The 20,322-nt window shown below is 36.6% G+C and overlaps 2 protein-coding genes across 2 annotated transcripts in view; one reads left to right on the top strand and one right to left on the bottom strand.

The window, feature by feature from the left end:
* The window catches only part of LOC136245214 (hemicentin-1-like), a 44,904-nt gene extending 25,274 nt beyond the window's left edge, over positions 1-19,630 (top strand). The window contains exons 4-11 of the mRNA XM_066036711.1: positions 6,498-6,848; positions 6,911-7,207; positions 11,079-11,519; positions 13,753-13,809; positions 13,853-13,990; positions 14,038-14,262; positions 19,229-19,366; positions 19,419-19,630. Coding sequence (XP_065892783.1) covers positions 6,498-6,848; positions 6,911-7,207; positions 11,079-11,519; positions 13,753-13,809; positions 13,853-13,990; positions 14,038-14,262; positions 19,229-19,366; positions 19,419-19,630 — 1,859 coding nt within the window. The remainder of the gene's footprint in view (positions 1-6,497; positions 6,849-6,910; positions 7,208-11,078; positions 11,520-13,752; positions 13,810-13,852; positions 13,991-14,037; positions 14,263-19,228; positions 19,367-19,418) is intronic.
* LOC136245867 (nucleolar protein 58-like) lies at positions 2,489-3,670 on the bottom strand. The gene is made up of 3 exons (XM_066037327.1): positions 3,418-3,670; positions 3,277-3,363; positions 2,489-3,222 (listed from the first exon to the last, which is right to left on the bottom strand). The coding sequence occupies exons 1-3, from the start codon at positions 3,668-3,670 to the stop codon at positions 2,489-2,491; spliced, it is 1,074 nt and encodes a 357-aa protein (XP_065893399.1).
* Positions 19,631-20,322: the final 692 nt, after the last annotated feature.

The following is a 20,322-nucleotide window of genomic DNA, read 5'->3' as shown; positions in this document are numbered from 1 at the left end:
TGTGTAGTGAGCTGGGACTTCACAGAGAGCTTGCCAATAGTGTCCTCGGTCAATTTGGAGTGATTTGAGGGCCATGGAGGGCCATGGAGAGCCCAAACTTGGCCTCTAGATTCCAATCGTCTTCTTGCTTCATTTTATACCCCTATATTAAACCCACCCACCACCCCCCACCCTCCCACCCTATTACTACCACCTGTGATATTATTACCCGCTCGAGAAAAGCTGCCCAAACAGGGCTAATTTTGGGTATCAGAAATGTATACACCCACTCAGTGATAGCTAGTAAATAGATGCATATTTGGTGCAAATTGTGTTTGCACAGCTGTAGGCACTGGGAAGTTATTACACAATGATTACTTAAAATCGCCATACCTCCTAATGAAGCTTTGTGTGTCGAAGCCGGGTTTTGTCAAATTCAGTCACATATACTCATGGTGTGGTGTGCCGGCTTCTTGGGCTGCACGACACACTACCGTGTGTCTTGATATCTGCAGGTATAGGCAATCTTTCTTGTTCTCACTATAATATTTTCTATTTCCTGTTTCATTGCTTTTTTATTATTTGATCCCTATTCCAACTTAAATATGTGACTGGATCTGCGAAAACCCGACACAATCGCGCAAGCCTAAATTTACAATATAAAGCATTGAATACATTGGGTGAAATACTTGCGTATTATTGAAAAATTCCGTAAATTTTTGAACGTCTTTGTCTTAGTGAAGGAAGGGACTAACAATAAAACCCTGGATATCATCTTATTTGCCTGTTCAAGAATAGTTGGAAACTCTTTGTTTTGTTCCAGTAGACCCAAGGATATGTAAGTTATGAACGTTTGTTTATGTCACATCAAAGCAATCATATGCCATCAATTTTTCTTCATGAATTTCACCTTTGTATGCAGTGAAGAAGGGTAGGTAAAGGAAAAAGATACCCAGTAATTGATTCATGGCGAACACGACGGTGAAAAGTTTAGCTCCGTACCTCAATCTGTTGGTAGGTTACAATCGTTTTTGTAAGTACCTGTAATTTCCCTATACTTGCTGTACAAATCGATTTTTCTGTTGTTGCTACTTTGTAGGACTGTAACTGCCAAAGCTATTGGCATATGAGGCTGAAACTTTGTCAGAGGGTACACTTGGCTAAGTAGATTATAAATATTTAATAAACAGGACTTTGAAAATTTGCTATTGTGTCGCATTTTCGCAGATCCAGTCACGTATAGTTATGACTAATGAACCTGCGTATGCCGTATCAAAAGAAAGAATGGCACTAGGCATACCATAAAATTAAATTTGTGTCTGAACATGCACCCCAACAATCAGTAACTACTGAAAAGTGCAGTAGCCACTGTGCTTTGTCAGTACTATATACAGTACTACTGTACTGTATGATTCCTTGCCTTGGAAATTAGGCATGCATATATTGTATAGAAGAGAACTGAAGTTTTACTGATTACATCAGTAATGAGAGTTTTGTGTAGATAATCTATACCAAACAGTCCAGCTGAAAATAGGTGTGGCCCTTAGGATGAAAAAAGTTGTGAAATCAAATATGGCAACCTGCAATGATATTAATGCCAATCACCACACCATCATTCTTTTAAATGATTGGCATTTAATGTCATTGCAGTCAAACTTGGTTGCCATCTTTGATTTCACAACTTTTTTCACCCTGGTTTTAGAAGGCCTCACCCTGGTTTAAGAAGGCCTCACCCTTTTTTTACAGCTTGGTATAGATGTTTCTTTTTTTCATAATTGCAAGCTCAAAATCCAGCCTTTGGCCCGCTTGTCTAAATCTACATTGCACACTGTAGCGTAAGTCTTCAATAGTCGACCACCGAATCGGCCAAGCTTGAATAGCCCGGATGCAATCAAATACAGCCTAGTTATTTCTGGCATTAACCATTGCAGGGAACGGACCACTTCCACACACCAACTCACTATTACTTTCCAGTTGACCACATCGCCAGACACAGCAAGTTACTGAGGGTAGTGAATCCTCGATAGTCGACTTCGTGTACCTGAAGTCGCCCAGCCATAGTTCTCTAATTCACTTAACATCGACCGCTACTTCACTAAACACACTGTATCTTTTGTATCATATCCGGAACACTATAAGTTAGTATACTAAGCCAAAGACTGTTTTATGAGCTACATGCCAGTGGTAATTTTTAACAGCTTCTGTAAAAGGAATGGATGTTTTCGCGTCAATATTACTATCACGGTAGACTTTTACTAATAATACCCACAAGCCTTTCACTGTTGTTTATCATCCCCCTGCTGTAATACAGCAGCTACACATCGCCATGACCCAGATAGCCTAAGGCTAATACACCTGTACTGTTGCACAATCAGTCTGTCATGTAATACAGGTATGTACAGTATTAAACAGTAACACATTGAATGTAGAAGTGTTAAAAGTGCTGACATATAAAGCTTTAAGTACATAAAAACAAGGTTAGAAGTTAGTACAAATATGTAATAGGTGATCACACAAAACAGGTTTGGCATAGCAGACAGATGTATGCTTGTTCACTACATTCAGCATGACACCAAACACCACAGTCACTGTTTGTACATTGTAACCATTCATCTGTGTCATCCTCTTCCCAAAGACCAAAACAGGCTGCACATTTGTTTTGTGAAATTTCTTGACGTTGTAGTCCTTCTTCACCATTGTCAACATTTTGCCTCTTGGAACCATTCTTAGCAGTTGACTTGACAGGCTGTTTCCGGGTGCCTTGATCTTTCCTTTTCTGTTGAACTTTGGCTTTCTTTGCTTCTCTTTCTAAAGCTTTGCGTCTCTTTTCTTCTTCCTTAGCTGCCTTCTTCATTGCTCTTTCCTCCCTCTTCCTTTTCTTCTCTTCTTCCTCATCAAGCTTTTTCTTTTTTTTCTCTTCTAAGAAAGCAATTGATTGTGCACTAGTCAAAATGCATGCAGCATAACTCTTGGCTGCTGGCTTTTGTTTATTGGATGAACTTGGATATACTAACAGCTCAGAAAGTGGTGAGCATCCAGATCTAGGATTAGTATCTTGTACACTTACAGGGGAGTTTCCATCAGAATTCTCTTCTGTTCTAGGAGGTGTTGATAACGCCACTTGTGATACATTTTGTTGGCTGTCAGAATACTCAACAACACTTTCCGTAGTGACTGTTGTTGCTCTTTCTGGAGGATCTAGTGAGTTGTCTAGGTTGTCTGGTGCTTCCCTACTGGCAGCATCTACTGACAAATGGTAACTAAAACAGTGTACACTTTAAAATGCAAACAACATACCAAGCGGCGGAAGGTGTTCAGGATTCTCTAGGTCATCTGGTGCTTCCCTACCAGGAGCATCATCAACAGCACTTTGTAACAAAATATCTATTAACAAAAAGTAACTAAAACAGTGTGCATTTTAAAATGCAAACAACATACCAAGCTGTGGAAGGTGTTCAGGATGAAACTTCTCAAGCCAAGCAACATAATTCAAATCAGTAAAAACATCATATCCATTTTTAACTCTTCTTTTATACAATTCAATCATTTCCGGTGTTAAAGGGATAGTATTGGCCTCCTCAGGGGACAGGGTATTATCACTTTGTAGATTAGAGGCAAAATCACCAGTAGCCAACATGCAATCACTTGGTGGTTGTGAAGGGGGAACACTTTGCGCAGGAAATTTATTCATAATTGCGCTTGGAAAAATGGGTATATTCCAGTACCACGGAACCCAGAAACAATGTTGGCAATGGTCATTCCTTTGCTCCACGCATCTGCAAATAACTTGGAAAACTGAAATTTAGTGACCACCTGTCCAGGATTGTCAAATAAATACTGTCGACAAACTTCATTCCAGTATTTTTTCAATGGACCGAAACAGCTGGTATCTAAGGGTTGACTATCACAGTTGTGTGAGGAGGTAAACAAAACAAGATCACATTTTCAGCTTCAGCTGTTTTTACTAATTCTAATGTAAAATGGGAACAGTGACCATCCAAAATTAACATCAGTGGATGCTCGGATACAGCATGCTTTAGGAAATGGATAAAAAACCAGGAGGAAAACAATCCCTGGTCCATCCAGCCATTAGGGGACATACCATAGAGGGTACCAGGAACTTCCCCTCTAGACAACATGTGATTAAAGTGTCTATCAGTAAACACAACCATTGGTGGTATCACCTGGCCAGTAGCACTTGCACATCCCAGAACAGTTATCTGAGTCTTGTTTCCTGAACTCACTTGACGAACTTTCTTCGTCCCTTTTGTTGAAACAACCTTTGGAGTTTTGTGCTGAAGTGGCATCCCGGACTCATCACAATTATATATTTGGCTGAGTTTGTCTTTAAGCCCGTTCTTCGTCAAAACATCATCAAGTAGGTTAAAGTAGCTTTCAAAAACTTCACGGCTACTAACGTGCTCATGTACAACAGCAAAAGCATCACCCTTCTGCAGACTCAGTTGTGGCCATCGTTTTATAAAACGGTTCCACCACCCATTCGACAAACCTTTATGCATCTCACGGCCCTTGTTCGCCATGTGCTTTTCAACAATCTTCATCACGTCCCGTCTCGTCTTTCCGTACCCCATTTTAGCACAATCAGTTACGAATTTTACTAGCTCTTTTTCTTCATCTTCAGTAAGGTAAGGCTTCTGGCCCATTTTAGAGCCTGGAGCAACTCTTCCAGCAACTCTGTCCTTCAATGTTGTAGGAGGCACACCACATTCTAACGCAGCTCTGTTAACTCCCATTTTACCTTGTGCCACCAGTTCTAAGGCTTTGTTCATTGATGTTTTGCTCCATTGGTGTAGTTTCCTGGGCCTGTTAGTGGTGTTAATAGGTTTCTTAGCTTTAGACTTCCATCGCCTTTTGGATACTGCCATGGTAATTTTCGTAAACTATTGAAAACTCACGGTTATGCAGGTGGTCGAGTTTGTAATACGTAAAGTCGACACAAGATGCTGGTTGACATTTGGCGACTTACGCTGTACATTACATACTGTAATAGAGATACTTATTTCCAAGCTGACTGGGTTGCTGCACCATTAGAGAGTGCTCCCTTGATTATCTGACTTTTGATTTTCCGAATACTCAGTTGTCCAAACAGTAGAAATGACTGTTCTATTAAAGTATTTTGTCTGAGGTGTACATTCTATTAGAGTAATTGAATATCGCTCTGTATATAAATGAGTAAGCTCAAACTTTTTACTTATCTGAATAAGTTTTGGGTTGGAAAATTGAGGGAACACCGTATCTCAATTGCACATTTGCTATACATAATTGGGCTTTGCAATATAACTCAGTAGTTTTAAATCCAATTCCTCTAAACCACTGAAAGGCTCTTCTACCACAATTAACCTACCTATATACCAGTTTATGACTTATTCCTTATTAGCAGTTTGCCTGGTAGGCATAGCAAGCATTAACAAAATTCAGTCACATAATTGGTTTTACACTGCATGGTTGTACTTTTTAATTTTACATCACATTGCTGGTTTCATGCTGTACCTCATGGTATTTAGCCAATTTCTTCCAAACCACAAAAAAGTTTGAGATTTGATGCAGATTTGCCAGGGATGAAAGCTAGCAAGTCTCCGCAGGGTACTATTCCACCATCTTTAATAATTTCTCCTTACCATCCTGACATTGTTATCTATAGTGAAACCTGTAATTCAGTGGCATTACTGGAGTTAACTTGTCCACCGGACACCTTCCATCATCTTGAATAAACGAGAGACCACAAACAATCTAAGTAAGAATATCTCCAAATCTTTTTCAGAATTAGATTGCTTAGGAATCTCATCACAATTTGATACCATTGAGCTTAGTGTTCTGGGCCACTATTTACTATCATCATTACAGCACTGTATAACACCATGAATTTCTTTTTGATCAGTAAATCTCAAAGTCACACTGTAGGAAACTTCTTGACGAGGCTGCAGGGATTGCAATCTCAATGTCAGTTCAGAATGGACTATATAACAATTAGAGACTTACACCTAACTTCCACTTAGTTTCTGTATAATTTATATTGCCATGCCCATTTGTGACATGTGGTCATGAGGATACATCACATTAATTATTTATTATAAGTGTATTTATTGTTTACACCTTTTACATCAATAATGATGGTTCTTCTCTCCATTATCTCTATGTTCTAACTGTAAAATCTAAAGGGGTTTCCTGAACCCCCCCAGGGTACACCCCTGTACATACGGTAGTGCAAACATAAGGGAAGTGCACAAACATAGTCAACCTTGTTGTGTTAAATTAATACTATTGTGGCATTAACTGTACTTCAGTCATCAGTGCTGCACACAGACAGAGCTTGATTTGCCTAAGTCAATATAATAAATACGTATTTAAAGGAGGTTTTGACCTATAAGATCAGTCAAGTTTTGTTATTGCTAAGCACTGTTTTAGCATGCACACAACTTTACAAGAAGTGCTGCTACATTTCATAATTTTATTGTGTATAAACATGCTCATTGATGTATTGAATATATTTACCACAGCTCCTCCAACAATTCCTCCACCATTGCCACCAATCATAACTGATGATGGTTTAGAGGTGACAATTGGCTATAATGACACTTTTTGCATCAACAACACATTTATGGGAACAGTGAACTTCACTTGTGTTGTGGTGAGTGGTAGAACACCAGTGACAATAGAGTGGCTAGTGGATGGTGAAGTGTTTACTGGTGATAGTCATTCTGTAATCATATCAGTAAATGAGACTGCATCTCTACTGGTCATTGGTATTGATAATGGAGCAACTGTTGAACAAGACTTGAAGAACTACACATGTCAAGCTACCAATCGTGATGGAAATGTTACAGCAACTACTTCACTATTGAGATGTGGTAAGGTGGTTATGTTGTGCTCAACATAAATTATGTTATTAGCATAACTTTTTTGTTAACAGAAACTGGTCCAGTTATTGATATTGGAGTGACTGAGTTTCCATGTCCAACATCTAGTGGAAACATTGGGGGCAACTATTCAGCCCTCATGGACCAGTTTGTTATTATCAATTGTACACTAATTGATGGTTTCCCTTTACCCAACATCAGCTGGTTTTACATGGATGATGAGTTGACTATGTTTAGGGAAAGTCCCACCATCAACATAGCAGTTACCAATGACACTATTGGATTATATTCTTGTAATGTTGTCAATGAACTGGGAAATGAGACAGCATCAAGTTATGTTGATTTACAAAGTTAGTAACTTTATTTTGACTATCCATGTGAAAAACAGTCTTAGAATACCAAGGACATATTATGTGACCTAATTTTAGAAAACCGTCGATATATGCGCATTTATCAAAATTCGTTTTATTGGTTCTTTTTTGTCTACAGGGACAGAGGAATGGATTGGCTAAGTTTCAGCTTCATAAGATAAGCAGTGTGGGAAATATAGCAGTAGACACCTGGATGAGCAAATAAATCAATATGTACAGAAGACATCGAGAAATAATCTACAGGCGCTTACATAAACCACCATAACTTACTGATACAACGGCGTATGGAGTTAAATCTAGGCTCCGGCCTATTATGCCCAAAATTTTACCTATTATGCTTTTGAACATTGCTAAAAAATTAAGCCTATTATGCTCAAAATTATGCTTTCAAAATCAAGATTATGCTATAGAACTGACTGTTCTATCAGAGTATATCAGCCTTTCCTAACTGCTGTATTAGAGTAAGTGACTGTTCTATTAGAGTATCTCCATCTTATTTCTTCAAAGTGTGAATAACCAACAAAGAAATGATTTAATAAGTTATATTATGTGTTTTTAAGCATGAAATACACTAATAGTACTATTGGCAGTGAATATTTGCTTTCTTTCAGGCGTGCGTATTGCACATTTTAATTAAATTTTCAAATATCGTCCCTATTATGCTGGCATTATGCTTGATGCTTTTGGTCACCTATTATGCTTTAAATAATGCTGGTATAATTGGCTGGTGCCTAGTTACATCTTTGCTCATTGTATTCACTGTGAATTTGTGCATCCACCAAGGTATAGTTTTTACCAAAGATATTCTTTTGTGATACAGAAGGAAGGCGAATTCTTTGAAGAAAAATCATCGTAAATTCTTTTGTCACCGCAACGTAAACTAACATCCGTAACTCAGAAACCTACCTGTGTATGAAGATGAAACAAGGACTTTTGAACTCCCTATGAATAGGGGAACACGATGATGCCCAGGATTTATCCACTGGAGTGTCAATTCACCAACCAGCAAGGCGATAAAAACTTGCATAATTTTTTTCTGAAGCTTGCATTTTCTACCCATTGTTTTTGAATGCGTTTTATTACAAAAGTACTATTGTGCGCATATTGACGGTTTTCTAAAATTAGGTCACATATATTGGAAATCACAGGAGGTAGTCAAATATGGTGCAGTGATGTTGATGCTAATTAATTTCAATAGTGACAACCTTACCATGTCATTAACATTGTTACAGCTATTTCTTAGCCATTTTACAACTTTCAGAACTTTAAAAGATTGCACTTTTCTTTTGAAGTTTGGTTGTTTTGACATGGATATTTTGCTGGTTGGTATGGCCAGCTATAGGCCTTATTTACCTATATATATATATATATATATATATATATATAGGTAAATAGTTGCTCTATGATTTCCAGCATAATAGAAATGGTGACTATCCCTATTAAAATGTCACGTAGGAAAGAATGTCACTCTAGATTCTCTAATAAAACAGGTACCCTAATACAACAGCTAATCAAAGAGGTTATTTCATTTTTCAGAGAAGTATTTATTAGATATCAGTTGTACACAGTTCCTCCATGACGGGTGCTTCCCAAAATGTAGCTGTTAAAAATCATACTAGAAAATCATACACAGCCAAAATCACCTTTACGGAATAGTCTTAATCCATCTAATGTCAAATCCAGCATTGAAAACTAGAGCTGGGGGATAGTATGAACATATCAGAATATGGGGATAGTATCGCTATCGGTATCGCCTATCATTTGAAAAATTATTATTGGGCAGTAATTAACATGTAAAAATATGCAGATATTACCACTAAAATGCTTTTAAAAATAATATTTGGGTGCAAAAATTAGCCCAAAAGGTTGTTTAGTCTCTTAGTGAAAACATATCCATAAGTAACATCCCTACTTGCATATCTCTTTGAAGGTAATAAGTGGAAAATAGGTGAAGTTTCACTATCATTGTGCTTTCATCTATCGTGAATAGTGTCTTACTATTGTTCGGACATTGAAAAATCCACTATTGCCCAGCCCTATTGAAAACACTAACAGACAGCCAAATGAAAATTTTAAGAATTAGAGTGCTAGGTATCAAATTGGCCAAGACTCCAATTTGTGGTCTACCTGCCAGCCTACCGTCTGAGGTCACCATTTAATGCCACAGTAACAAACTTACTGGTGACATGCGCCCATTCTGATTCTGATAAGAGTCTGCCTTCTGCACTTTGCCTTTCAAATACATGGTCGTCTTCTTCATGCAGGAAAACTGTACCAAGGAATTAATTTTCTCCATCAACACTTTCCTTAGAGGAGCATAATTTAACATGACAAACTACTTAAGGTGTTTAACTAACTGTAAGTGTAGTAGATATGTGTAGCTGTGCTTATAGAACGACTGTATTATCTGACCACACCTCTAAATGACCAGAACACACCAACATGCCATTAACAATCAAAGCACACTGTGATCACATCCCAGACATGCATGGTTATCCACACTCTTTAATCTATTGTGTAGCTGACTTGAGACAAGCAATGAGATTGAGATACTCTAATAAAGTAGTCGCAGCCACACTTGCATAATTGTACCTATGCTATAAAAATGGTAGCAAACTAAATAATACAATTAAACATTAGTACTCTGTACTGTACAAAGTAAGGGATGAAATACTCTTGGGATTGTTGTATATATCACCTTACTAGGCAGTCTAGCCCAACTGAGTATTTAGCAGCAATAGTTAATGAGTGATAACAAACATTGATATAATACAATTGCTCTGATAACACACGATAATAACTGTACAAAAGCCAACTAAATGTTACAAAACACAAAGCCACTATGTATATGTAATTATCTATAAACATCACGTGATAGTTCTAGAAAGTTCCATAATTATGTCAGTCACTACAAGTAAAACATACACACAGTTATAGGTAGTAGTAGTTGTTTTTTGGATTTATGTTTTTTCTCAGATCAGCAAAGTGGCGAATGCAGAGAGCAGAGAGACGGTACTATTCTAAGCGAGCTCAAGGTTCCAAGAGTTTTAAATAGACCCCCCACGCTTTGAAAGAGCTTGTTGGGCGGTTGATTAAATTTAGTACTCAAAGAAGAACATATTGTTTAATTTGCAGTAGCCAAGCACTCATTTCACACTTTGTCAGCACATTCAAACTGCTACCTCAGCACCCGTTTCATAAGTGATAATTGCCTCTAAAAGTAAACAAATGCACATAACTCATGTTTGCTTTGTGGTACAAAACAACGAAACAAAGATATTCTTACTTTCCATGAAGAGGTGAATGCAGTGGTGTATTAGATATTTTATTTCAAGTCTTCTTTCATTATTTACTGAGTTATTAAAAATGTGCATAATTTTTTTTTGTAGCACGATTTTTAATTTCAATGGCATTTATCTTAAAAACAATTCTGCAAACAAGTCGGGTTTTTGCTTAGCGGGTCACAATCTGGATATGTGAAAGCAGACAATGTGGACACATAATTATAGTTTGCTTACATTTAAAGCTTTCATGCCTCAAAACATTTTATGACATTGTGCTTTAGCTGGCTTTGTAATACAAGTTATCAAATACAGATGTTTAGTGATGTGATATTTAATGAAGCGTAGTTTGTGCCCACATTCCCAGTTTTTACATAATTATGCTGAGGGTGATTTGGTGTGTGCTTATAACTGATGTGTTTTGCAGCAATGTATATGCATACTGGTTTATTAAGAATTTAGGTGTTTGAAAAAAGTGGGATTTTATTATAAACTAAACTGCTTAGTTAAAGTATAATTATCTCTTTTAGTACATCATTACAGCTGTGAAATGAACCTTTATTTTACAGTTTTACCAATGATAAATGCCTCTTTGGAACTAATGGAGTTCTTCCCACGAGTGAATTTATCAATGGACTTAATAGACCTACTGGATGAGGTGAACTTCTCTACAGAAATGATTGATATGTTGTTAGCAGACAATGTGACTGATGAAGTGTATGTAGTTAGTGTGGATGAGTCAGGCAGTGTAGAGATTCCCTACAATGTCAGTAATGTGTTCATCTTTTGTGTGGTGTATGGAAGAGAAGAACCCTCTGTAAACTGGACCACACCCCCACTTGATGATAACTATATCAATCCAGTCAGTGTTAACATGATGGGATTAGTTTATGTGGTAACTAGTTTACTTAACATCACAAATTTTACCACTGATCATGCCGGTACATATCAGTGTAATGCTAGCAACTGTGCTGGAAATATGTCTCAGGGAATTGGTATTACCAAGCAAGGTAATGTAGAGAATAATGGCCAACAATTTAATTGTGGTGGTTTACTAATACACTGTATGTCATGTAGTGCTGTACACCAGTGTGCAATTAACCAGTTATTAACCAGTGTTGTCTAGGTCAGCCAATAACCAGTGAAGAAACCTTTAAACTGGTTATTTCCCAGGGACATTGGAAACAGCTGAAATTGAAAACTAAAACTGAAACTGAAAAACTAAAATTAGTCAAAACTTCATATTAACAGATACATTTTAACAAAGACCACCTCTGTAATAGGACTACCTGTATAGTAAGACCACCTCTAATAAAACCACCTCATTTTATAGCAGTTACGTCAAAACAAGTATGGTGTACTCATAATGTAATAAAGTATCAATCAGTGAAAATGCTGCAGGGTTGTACAAAAGGATATACTATCTTACCGTGACAAGGCCTAAAGTCCATGGTCATATCACAAATGAAATCGGAACAATTGCATGCATAATTTTACTGGAATTGATAATGGATTTCACATGAATTGTGCAGGGTTTAGGAGTTGCATAGTTAAATTATTAATGATCTTGGACTTTGTGTCTTGGTAAAAGTTAGATAAGCATCTTCGAGGATTTAAAAACCTGAGGTGATGTCAATAATTTCCTGCGCCTCAGTAATTATTGATGTCACCTCAGGTTTTTATGTCTTCGAAGATGCTTGTTACAAGTGCCTAACTATTATTAAGACATAAAGTCTAAGATCATTAATGCTGATTTAGTAACTATGCAACTCCTAAATTATGCAAAATTCACGAGAAACCATTATCAAGTCCGGTATCAGCAGGTAAATTGTGCATGCAAGTGCTCCATTTTCGTTTGTGACCCTGCAGCTGTCATTTTAACTTTTAAGTACTGACCAATTGATTGACTGATACTTTATTACATTATGAGTACACCTTAGCCATATTTGTTGGACCTACTTGTCATAACTACTATAATGAGGTGGTTTTATTAGAGGCGGTCTTATTATACAGGTGGTCTTATTACAGAGGTGGTCTTTGTTAAGAGGTACCTGTTAATATGAAGTTTTGACCAATTTTAGTTTTTCAGCTTCAGTTTTCAATTTCAGCTGTTTTCTATGTCCCTATTGCCCACCCAGTTGGTAAACCATAAATTACCCCTACTGACAACTGTTAACATCATAACATAACCTCAAAGCATGTGTAAATATGTGATTGTAATAACTGTTATTGCAAGACAGGATGTTGATGGTCACTTTGGTACCACCCTAAACCTTACCCACAGGCTTGTTGAGTGCATATTATGTCTGTCAATATACAAACAAACCAATTAACCAGTTATTGCCAATTATTGGTAGGCAATTTACCAGTGACAAAAATTTTGTAGGTGTACAGCACTAATGTCATGGACAATTAATTAGTCAGTTGATCAGTCTAGTGGTGAAAAACTTAAATCATATAAAGCAGAAAATCTGTTTATTTGTCTGTAGTCAAATGATCATCTCACATGCCACTACATGTATCAAGTTATTTTTATACTAAATAAAGTGTTCATCTGGGACTACCAAGTTTGCTAATAAAAGTTTCTAATCACTGTCATTGTCATTTTGGCCCATTGAATGTAACAGTGTAGGGGAAATTAGCTGATTTTAAATCATAGAAAAACAACTTTAGCAATTATATGTATTTGAACTGTTAGCCTTTTTTTTAGATTAACTGGGTTAGATCCCTCAATGTTTTTGTTCAAACTTTTTCTCTGTGTCTTTTGACAAAACATTAGAGACCCACCTACAGTGTATATATTGCAACCAATGCAATGGTATGCTTGATTCTGGAGAAGAACTATAAATGATGCTGATGTTTAATGTGCTTCCTTTCTTGTGTAACATAATTATTGTTGTGTAGGAATCAACCTATTTTTGTAACTGGGTACAGATCTAGATAAAATCCTTAACATACACAATAGGGCAAGTCTTGTGCCCAGTGATGTTCCCAGGTTTAGAATAGTGGTGGCTACAAGAGACAGGGTTGGGTCCAGAAATGTAGTGTGGGGCCTTAACTATGTACGTCAGAGGTGAATTTGTAGTGGGTAGTGAGTGGTAGTGGTTGCATGCAATTTTATCACTGTGGGCACTTTGCTTTGTACCATAGAGCAGTTGCCAGTGCTATGTAGGTAAAGAAATCTAGTAAATAGCAAACAATGTTTTATGTTTGTTAGCAAAACGTACAATCCTCTCACTACAGTGTTGTTACCTGTTGCACATCCTGACTGTAAAAAGAGTAAATCAGTTTTTGTTCATTGTATTGCATGTATTTACCTGTATTCTTGTATTGTTCTATGTAGTGGTTTATTTTGTGAGCTTTAGTAGAGGAGAATTTTCTGGTATAGAAGGTTCATCATCTACCATCTCCCTAACTGTATCACAACCAGCACCATTTGATATCACATTAACACTTCAATCAACTGATATAACAGCTAAAAGTGAGTACTAGTAATATCTGCTCATCACTGTAATGTGTTGTGTACAGTTAGGGATGACTACATCTTCAGTGGCTCCAATAACAGTAATGTTAGTGTTATCATACCAGCTGGGGACCTGTCACATGATGTATCATTCACTGTTGTTGATGATAATATCTTAGAACCTGTTGAATCATTTGAAATGAATATTATAATAACATCAACTTCTACAGATGTTCTGTTGGGTGGAACTAGTGCAGCTACTGTATCACTACAGGATAGAGATGGATTTGGTAAGTGTTTTGTGTTCTAAACAAGTGCGTGTGAATAAATTGCACAATTTTCTTGTGCTGTTTTTTATCTCCAAGAGAACCAAGGTTAAGTTTCAACTTGATATATACATAATATATAAAAGCTACTTTTGAATAAATGCTTGTCTCGATTATAAGTTGAAAGGTATCTAGCACATTATAAAAGAATAAATGCTGGTATAAATAAATGTAGACCAGGGATATTAATGAAGTCTTCTGTAAGAGGCTTTAATTCTCTCTCTTGCTGTTATAGTTAGAACAAGCTGACAAGGTTACTATGCTTAGACACCCAAGAATGATGTATGTGTGAGCTACTTACAAAATTACTTTCCAAGGCACACTGATATTGGTTGTGGTTGTCTAAGTAGTTTAAAAAATTTCCCTGACTGAACAGGATAAAGGAATAGTGGACTGTTTCTGTTACAGTTGAGCCTTACCATCCCTTCAAATTGATATTGTCAGCTTTACATTGTGACGTTAGTACATTAGCACCAATGATGTCTGTCTTGTGCCCTCGGTAAACTATTTCTCTGGTAAAGAAAAAGGGAAGAAAAGTGGCTGCAAGTATCAATATTTACCCTTCTAATGTATTGGATAATGTTGGCACCATACCATGACAATAATGCATCACTGATGCCTGTCTTGTCCAGATGGTAAGCTAACAGTAAGGCTATTTTCAGTATTTTGTTTTTGACTTTGGTAATTGTGACTGGATCTGTGAAAACCCAACACAATTTTGGATTTTTTGAATTCCTGTTCAATAAATATTATAATTTATAATGTACTAGGTATAATTTTGGGAGTTACAACCCTACAAAGTGGTAACAACAGAAAAATCTATTTATACACAAAGTATAGGAAAAATAAATTAATTCGCATACTAAAACAGTTGTAACTTACAAGCAGAATGATACACTGAGTCAAAATTTGCACCTTGTTCGCCATTAGTGCTGTGAACCTGCAGAGTTTACTAAAACCGGTTATTGGAAGGTGAATAATTGGATATTGACCAGTTATTGTCTGATTGTAAATTAGCAGACATTATGGCACTAAACATGCCTTAGGGTGGTACCAAAGTGACCATCAACATCCTGCCTTACAATAACAGCTATTACAAGCACATATTTACACATGCTTTGAGGTTATGTTGTAATGTTAACAGTTGTCAGCAGGAGTAATTTATGGTTTACCAAGTGGGTGGGCAAAACCGGTTAAAAGGCTTCTTTGCCAATAATTGGCTTGACCCAGTTAATAACCGGTTTTTCCATACCGGTTCACAACACTATTCGCCATGGGTAGGAGTATTGATTACTGGGTATGATTTTCCTTATATCACATTTCTTCATTACATGCAAAGGCAAAATTAGTGAAGAAAAATCAAATATTGTTTCTGTGTGACGTAAACAAATGCCCATAGCGTCCACATCCTTAAGCCTACGGCATTGAAACAAAGATTTCCAAGCTCTTCTTGACTAGGCAAATGAGGTGATATCCAGGTTTTTATTGTTAGTCCCTATCTTCACTAAGAACAAAGTGCTCAAAAATTTTAAAAGTATTTCACTTATTGTATTCAATGCTTTATACTGTAAATTTAGGCTTGTGTAATTGTGTCTGTATAGATTCAGTCACAATTTTGAATCAATTAAACAACCATGAACCACAGGCTACTTACTAGTTGTGGTAACCATGTTGCAGGTTTCTATTCTAAATAGAAATGTAGTAACCTCATTTAAGCTTCCAGACATAAAGGAAATTATGTAGAAATTATCATGCAAACATTAAGTTTAAAACAATCTGAGGGATGAAGTAATCCTGTGAGTAGTTCATGCGAGTCAGTGTGAATGCGGATATGTATAATACAACCATTTTCTGATCATTTTAAGGCATTTACTACATTTGTTTGTAAAGTTAGCATGACGTATATAAGTACGTTCTCAGTATTCTACCATGACTCAACATCAATTAATAACCCATTGACGGCCAAATTCTCTGGGACCACTGGCCGAATTGCCAAATCGCATCATGCTAACTGTCCAGTACACAGAACTACTTAGTAACCATATATCTACATACTCTCTATAAACTAAGGAGGTCAACTGTGTTGTTTTTGCTTACATAACAGTAACTGCAATGAAGTTATCAAGCAACAAAGTCTAAACTTTGGTAAAAACCGGCCGGCACAAACAACAGAATCCCAACTAGCTATTTACTAAGGTGTATTACACTCCAAAGAACTATTCTATACAGTTTACTTACAGTGCGATCCATTCCACAGCTGGGTTCTTTGTGATTTGTCCCATTTCTGGTGTTGTGCATATGTATCTGCACTCGTATCCACCAAGCCATGTCTAGGATAAAATTGCCGACTGTTAACTTTGCCCGTCTCCATCGATGTATAACACTTTCTTTGTTATCAGCTACTGGTTTCAATTTGAAGAACAATTTAATTATCATATTATAAAGGTTACACTTTACGCTATTACACAACAAACACGCACTAGTCTGGGAAGGATCTGGTTATCCTAGAAACAGGGCCTCTATGGGCATGTCCGTTTCAGTATTAGTGCATCTTGCTATGTAATGCATTTTACAAGTTATAGCAAGGCTAAAGTTTATTCTATAAGTGAGTTATAATGCCATGCCACCAAATGGTGGCAGTGGCCATTAATGAGTTAAATGCTTAGCATCACTTGGATCTATCCAAAATACATTCCCAGTCTCAAATAAAGGCTCAACTAGTCAAACATGCTGGGAGAGAAATAAAAGCCTTTATATGAGGAATGTCAGTAGAGTAATGGTGAAATTTTTATTTGTAAAGCAATATTAACAAATACAATGTTATATTTGGTTGATACTTGAGCCCTTAAAATGTTTAATAAACCAGAGTACAGTTTACGGTTTCCCAAGTGCAACGTCATTTCTCGCAAGTGCATCTGATTAAAAAACTCACTAATTAAAGAATGTGGCAGCCATTTTGCTAGCATGTCATGAACGATAATGACTCGCTAGCAAAATGGCTGCCACGTCCTTTAATTAGTGAGTTTTTATTGATGTGCACTAGTGAGAAATGATGTTGGGCTTGGGTATTACTGTAGATGATGATCCACTTTCTTATTATTCTAGTGATCTCTACTAGCTTGTAAAATTCCTAATTTTTTCAGCATAAACTCTTGCTTTATGATTAGTGAATTTCTATAGCACTGCATCAAAGGAAAGAATAGTGTCAATCGTATGAGGTTATAATTATGTGACAAAATACAAACCCCTAACTGGTAAACGCAACGGCTATTTCACATAAAGTTATGAGTTCTACTATTTTCTAGAAAAGAGATTAATAGGAGAAAGCAGCAAGGCCATGATGTGTACTGCAGTATATCTGTTGGTCTGTGGTGACATGTAATAGTGATAAAATCTAACCCAGTAGTATTAGCCATTATCGAGTTATGCCTGTTTGAAAGCATCAGTCAGTCAGGCAGTTAGTCTGTCAGTCATTAGAATATTCCACTGAATATATTTTTAAACTTCACAGCACCTTATTGGAAGTATTTCATGGTTGAACTGAAGTCACATATAGAATTAGTTGTACATGCCATGACAAAAGTATTAATTGTGAACTAGTTTCTTGTTTATTTATTTTTTTTGCAAGAAAGTCATTATTCCCACTTACTACCATACTGTATAATATCAGCTATTAAATCAATATGTATTTTCTACATATGATATCCTTCAAAAGTTACTTGGGTTGGATCCAGTTTTTCAGACGTACATTACATAGATGAAATGATTGTAACTTGACATCACATTGATGCACACAAGACAGTGATTAGACATTAATATGTCATGTCATTCAAAGGAATACCTATAGTAGAGTCTGCATAACCTCTTAAGTGTTAAATATATTAAATAATGCTGCCATTTTCTATAACAAGTGTAATTAAAACTTAATTTAAAAATGAAGTGTGGTTCCAGCAATAAAAAGTAGTGGCATCAGTCAGTCAGCTTGTCAGGCAGAAAATTCCACAGAAATTTATTGGAATGGGATTATCCTGCTGGCACTTTTGGGATTGATTACACCTAACCAATACTGCCAAACTGTTATGAAGGGAAAGTGGACTTGTTTTAAGGTGATATTTTTGGTTAGAAAAGCCCAAACCTTCATGATCCTTACTATACAGTGCTATCATATTGTATGTTCTAGTTAAAGCACTATTGTATGTGTGTACGGAAAATACAACATGAGAGGGGACATGTCAAGAGGCTAATACAGAATAAGGCAAAGCCGAGTGCTGTATTTGCCTTGAGACACTCCCGTGTGCTGTATTTTTTGTACACACAAGCATAGGCAGTGCTTTAAGTGGTATATTGTACTTCCCGGTCATCCGGCTTGGAGTGATTTTCTCTAGTACTCACACCGCTGCAATTTTTGGTGATCAGAATATCAGTAAGTGTTTATATAACCTATTTCTAGTCGTAGAATGAACTAACAGGATTATTTTGGCTAGTTTTAGTGATTACAATGTCACGCATGTGATCAATCGTGCTGTCTTAGTGGAGTCGTATTCCCGCATTTAAATAGCTTTGTGATCAGACAATCAGTAAGTGTTTATATAATCTATTTCTAGCTGTAAAACAAACTGGTAGGATTAGTTTGGTTAGTTTAGTAATTTACAGTGTCATGTATGTGGGATTATTTTCATAACATTCCTTAAATAAGTTCTCCGCATAACTGTACTGTATTTGCCCAATTAAGCACATAACTGTACTGTATGATTCATACGGTACAGTTATGCAGCTAATCAGTACCAAGAGTTTATGATATACAATATTATATTATGAACTCTTGTTAGTACTGTATGGACAATACAGTGCGTGGCATTGTTTTGATTCTCCCATCCAAAGTACGATATGATATACTGTGTAATCAATGTTGTTGTTGTTCAATATGTAGGTACCTCTGTGAGGTTTAATCAGTCAACATACAATATTAATGAAGGTGCTGGACCAGTACAACCTGTACTAGTTCTCAGTAACTCAGCATCATTTCCTATTACTGTACAAGTTAGAGATACTCAGAATACTGCCACTGGTGAGTGAAGTAACATCATCACAAAATGTTAATAGTAGTAATAATGTTACAGGAGGACGTGTTGATTATGATTCTGGACCGTACACTGTCACATTTCCTACTGGAGACACCATTGTTCCATTTAATGTTCCAATAAATGATGATAACATATTGGAGAATACTGAGATGTTTACTGTCACTATTGATCCTTCACTACCTTCCCGTGTTACTGTAGGTAATCCTGACCAATCTACAGTTACTATAATGGATAATGATGGTGAGTGACTTTTATTACGGGTAATAAACAGATAGTTATACAATGGGCATGAGTACTAATGCTTTACCAAATATATACATGCAACAGTATGAGAACTTGCGGCCCTTAGGCTCATGTGTATATATCAGGCAAAGTGAAACACTGATCAAGACACACAGCAGTGCGTCATGCAGCCCAAGAAGCTGGTGCTCCACACCAGTGGGTTATTGATAGGAAGAATAATAATGCAATTTTCACACCTACATAGCTCTGTGATGTATTTGTAAAATGAGACAATTTTTACTATGCATGGAAATGCCCTCCACCTTCAGTTGTGTACATATGTACATACCAAATTTGAGCATAGTTTTCTTCTGTTTTTTGTTTTTTTGCACAATTGCAAATCTTGCAACAAGATGGTTTAAAGACAAATTAGTAGTACTTTTCAGTGACCAGCACTGAAGGTCTGACAGCAACATGTGCTGCAGCCTTTGGATTACCTAACCTAACAAGAACTGGAGACTTTAAATGATTACTTAACCTAGCTAACAATAAGGTGAAACAGAAAAGGGCCAAAGAAAAAAAAAAATTCCTCCTACCCCAGGATTCGAACTGCAGGCCACTCAATGTCTAGTGGAGCGCCACACTCAGTCTCCTCCAGGAGGGACGGATTTTCTTCCTTTAAACCTAAGTATTTATTATTAGTAGTACTTTACAGTGA

Source organism: Dysidea avara, chromosome 15 (assembly GCF_963678975.1).
Source record: "Dysidea avara chromosome 15, odDysAvar1.4, whole genome shotgun sequence".
NCBI lineage: Eukaryota > Metazoa > Porifera > Demospongiae > Dictyoceratida > Dysideidae > Dysidea > Dysidea avara.
This window is presented reverse-complemented; position numbering and strand designations above follow the sequence as displayed.